The following is a 4,329-nucleotide window of genomic DNA, read 5'->3' as shown; positions in this document are numbered from 1 at the left end:
TTAACAACGTGAGTTACACTTAGAGCATTGAACATTTATTATTCCTATGTACAGTTACAAACTTACAATATTCAGTTAACACCATCTAGAGGGTATCGACACATTCGTCTTAACAATTCAGCTTTTGTTTATTTCATCTACAACTAAGGGAGCAGAATACTAAACAACAGAAAATGTTACAGACATCTGTAACAACCGCATCACTCACTATATTAACATACCACTTTTGACTCTGCTTAGAGTGCAAGGGACCTGACCTCATCTGCTTTCCACAGTCCCTCCTCGTACTTGTACCACCTAACCAGCCCTTCATCAGTTCTTGTGCGATTGCACATGATGCAGTTGTCGTCCATGCACGTGATGAATTCGCGCAGCCGAGAAGCCTTCTGTCGGATACTCTGATCAATTTCTCTGACAACTCTTTTATGCTGAGGAGGTGGAACGGCTTCCATCAAGATGCAATGTGATATGTTGAGCACTTCTAAATGTTGCAAGCGATCTAGGATCTCAATGAGAACATCCTTATACAGCATTGAACATCGAAGGCTCAAGACTTTCAATTTCGGAAGAAACGCAACAAGAGATGAAGCGAAGTAAATGTCGCATGGCCCCATGATCTTTAGTTCACTGAAGTTCTTGCAGTGATTTGAGATTTCTTCCAGAAGATATGGGGGATTCGCTATGCTAGGCATTGTCAAAGACTCGAGATCTTTCCAGCCGCGAATAGCCTTGCACATTCCTGTTTTCTTAATTCTGTTCCATGCTGGCAGAACAAGCCGTCGGAGTTTTGGGCACCTGCAAAAAGGATCAAGACAATTAACTAACCAGGGAACCGCACATGCATTCTCCATTTTGAAGGACTGTCATTGTTTGGTAACTGAAAATACTACCCCCCAAAAAAGAAAAAAAGGGAATGGAAGTAAGCTATTCTATTTTGTAAGTTTTGCTAGCACTTTATTACTTTTCAGATACTTTCCAGCACAGCAGGCAAAGAATAAACAAGAAAATATCATGAAAAGAAAAATTATTGTTTTAGCATCAAGCAACGTTGGCTTTACAATCAATTCATAAAAAATGTCAGCATATCAAACTTTAGGTTATAAGAATTCATTATCATATATATACAACCATAGAGAATATGGACTTAAATGGTTATATTAACTGTATGTTTACATAAAGTGATGTTGATTTTAAATGTTGAAATTACCTTTCAGCAGTGTATGTCAACTGTTCATCACTCACGTACAAGTTGAAGTGAAATATCAAAGTCATTATACTCTGCCTGCTAAGACTCAAGGAAATCTTCAATAAGCGGGTTAATTTCCTGTCAGACCGTCCATCAACATAAACAAATGGCTCCAATGGAATCTTGATGAAATTAGATTTTAACATTGACAAATCAAGTGTCTTCCAAAGAAGTGGATCGCAGCAAGCCATACGCCACGCACTACAAACATGAGCTATGCCAGCCGTTAACTCAAAGATGTCGAGCAGCTGAAAAATTTTCACCAAAATATCTATGTCCAGATCCTCCCATCTCCTTATGCTATAATCACCATCTTCCATTATGCCAATTTCCTAAGATTCTTACTGAATTTCAATCTACAAAAAAATACAAACAATTAGTTCAAACTACTAAATTAAAAAAGTATATAGGAGAACATATAAACGAAAATATACATATTTATAAATAAACAAAGTGGGACAGCAATTAACAGCATCAACACATTGTCAAATATTTGGTTGTCTTCGGCAGTGTAGCTAAAGGTGGCAAAAGGCACGGCTACGCCTTTTCGTGAGGTAATAAGCAGCGGCCTCTTCATGGGCACAGCTCAGATGTTATTTATGCATCTTAAGTTTAAGTTTAATTAGGTTAACTGTGATTTATTTATGTATTTATATGAAGTAGCATGACATATATATTTATGAAAATGTCATTGTGGAGGATCTTATGATCCATGTTATGTGTCCACATTTTACATGTTTGCATCCCCCTCAATCCAATGTAAAATCACAATCTTAGCTAATATTTACCTCGAATATCACAAATGTTCATAGATACAGAGGATGCAATGTACTAAGAACTAAGAAGATCTAAAGGGACAAACCATAATAACTAAGAAAGATGTAGGTAGATTCCATTTCCTAAGAATCATATCAAGGCACTAGCTTTTCATTTACACAAAGGAGGATTTAATCCAAAAAGTGCTCTGTTAATTGTTATTATACTCTCAAGTCCTAAGAACCACTCTACCTACAATTTCAAATTACAAGACAACTTTGGTTGTTATTATTCAAGAAATTAGCAGAAGTGATACTGGTTAGATATCACTGAATCACACAATCAACTTGTATCCAAATTCGCCCCTGATTAAAATAGATCCTTGACTGGACCAATCTCGACTCGCAAATCGGGTGGAGTTGTTTTGTTTTGTTCTGTTCTGTTTCGAGAAGCCGTATCTGGTATGGGTATGGGTATGAGTATACGGCTAGTTTTGGAAAAAAGAAGTACCTCATCTTCAGTCATTGAAAATGAAATGAGTGAGAAATGAAGAATTGATAAGAAAGAAGAAGAGAATACCAACTGCCACATTTAATTGAGATTCTCTGCACCAGATCTCAAAAGTTGGAAATCCAAAACAGAACAAGTCCATAACCAAACACCACCGCTACTCTGATTAACCAAATCTAAGAAATCCAGAATTCGAAATGAAAACAAAAGGAGAGATGGAAGTTCAAACAATTATGGGTGGGTCATTCTAGATGGAGATCTCCAATTTCCTCCAGTTTTCTTAAAAAAAATTTTCCGTCGACATAAGTAGTTTGATAGGCAGAAAAGAGAAAAGAGAGAGAGGGAGTACATACCATGAGACAAGAGAAGCAGTGTGCGATGGTGATGAGATTGGCGTCGTCGTCCGTGTTGAGTAGCAGTGTTGAGGATGAACAAGTGCAAAGGTTTTGAGGTATCCATGTCTTTTTTTTCTTTTTTGTTTGGGGGGGTTTTTGTAATTTGCTAATTTATATTATTCAAACATGTAAGTGAGGAAGAGTTGCAAAATAGAAAATGGCAAAATGGCAATAAAGTCCGGATTGGAAGGGCTGGATGAAATTTACCGAAAGAGGCTTGGCTTTTTTAGTTTCTGACATGGAAACGTCGGGTTAGTTTTGGGGCTGACAGGAAATACGAGTGACAAGTGTTGCCTGCCAGTGCTCTCTCTCTCACGTGAGAACTGAGAAGTGATGACCATAGCCAGTTAGGTAGGTAGGTAGGTGGCTGAAACATGTTACTCATTGGATTTGATTTGTTTCCACTTTTGATGTAAATATTTCTGCTGCTTATAAAATATTTGGTTTGGAATTCACTCATATTATTTATTGGGGCATCTAGTGTACAGATGCATTTGTAAAGATTTTTGTTTTTTATGATTATTTGTTGATTTTAAAAGCGTATCACTAAAAGTGTTGCTTAAAGAGAAAGTGTTACCCTTAATCGTTAACTTGGCTCTGATACCAATTTTTAAGATGTAATTTCTTTTTAACTCTTCATATTTTGCTTCGAATAAATATTGAGCATTTATTACTAAGTCTGATTTCATTTTTATAGTTTTTTTTTTCAATCTTGTTTTAGTTTATAATATTCTTTTTTGCATTGATCATTGTATATAAAATCTTTTATCTGTTTATCTTTTTCTTTAATATAATTTTTCAAGTTCTCCAAAACTTCTTTTATTTCTACTCTTTCTATTGTTTCTAAATATCTTTTTAATTTTTCAACTTCATTCTCCATTTTTTCTTTCAACAGCTTTAATTCTTTTAAGTCATAATATGGTGTTCCAGGCATTTATAAATTTTTTAAGTTTAGCTCCAACTTGTTTATATTTGTTCTTATTTCTATCCTTTTTATTATAAGGTCATTAATTTCGAACTGAAGATTATTTAATTCTCTTTTATACTCCTTTATTTTACTTTTTAATTTTTTCGCTCTTTTTCTTTTTATTTTATTTTCTGGTCTTTCAATCTTTGTATACTTCATTAGTTATCTTAGAATTTCTGCAAATTCTATCATCAATTCATCAATTTTTTAGAGATTTTATTAATTTTTCTAACTCTTCAACTTCTCCTTTCAATTTGTCATAGATTATTTTTAGAGCTTCAAATGCTCTTTGATTTATTTCAGAAAACTGTAAATAATTCAACCGATTTTCTCTTTCAAAGAGCTCTTGTTTCTTGTTTTGATAAGTTACATATATTTTTTCTTTATTTATTGTCATAACTTAGTGTTTAGGGTTTCATTTAATTTTTCGACCTTTTTTGTTAATTCTTTTATTT

The 4,329-nt window shown here is 34.2% G+C and overlaps 1 protein-coding gene across 2 annotated transcripts; it reads right to left on the bottom strand.

Moving 5' to 3' along the window:
* LOC107467079 (F-box/LRR-repeat protein At3g48880) lies at positions 1 to 3,091 on the bottom strand. Of its 2 annotated transcripts, none has more exons than XM_052253708.1 (3): positions 2,866 to 3,091; positions 1,208 to 1,590; positions 1 to 795 (listed from the first exon to the last, which is right to left on the bottom strand). In XM_052253708.1, exons 2-3 carry the CDS (start codon positions 1,564 to 1,566, stop codon positions 237 to 239), a joined length of 918 nt encoding a protein of 305 aa, XP_052109668.1. In that variant the 5' UTR covers positions 1,567 to 1,590; positions 2,866 to 3,091; the 3' UTR covers positions 1 to 236. The 2 variants fall into 2 exon arrangements, with proteins under 2 accessions (XP_052109668.1, XP_015941598.1); XM_016086112.3 differs by having other exon boundaries at positions 1,208 to 1,602; positions 2,866 to 3,087.
* Between the last annotated feature and the right edge of the window lie 1,238 nt (positions 3,092 to 4,329).

This window comes from Arachis duranensis, chromosome 9, assembly GCF_000817695.3.
Source record: "Arachis duranensis cultivar V14167 chromosome 9, aradu.V14167.gnm2.J7QH, whole genome shotgun sequence".
NCBI lineage: Eukaryota > Viridiplantae > Streptophyta > Magnoliopsida > Fabales > Fabaceae > Arachis > Arachis duranensis.
This window is presented reverse-complemented; position numbering and strand designations above follow the sequence as displayed.

What these genes read in the sequence shown, in the direction of transcription:
- LOC107467079 (XM_052253708.1), bottom strand. Translation starts at nt 1,566, where the DNA reads ATGGAAGATGGTGATTATAGCATAAGGAGATGGGAGGATCTGGACATA. An exon ending in TTGACATACACTGCTGAAAG is followed by an intron (nt 796 to 1,207) that starts GTAATTTCAACA and finishes TCCTTTTTGCAG; the next exon opens with GTGCCCAAAACTCCGACGGC.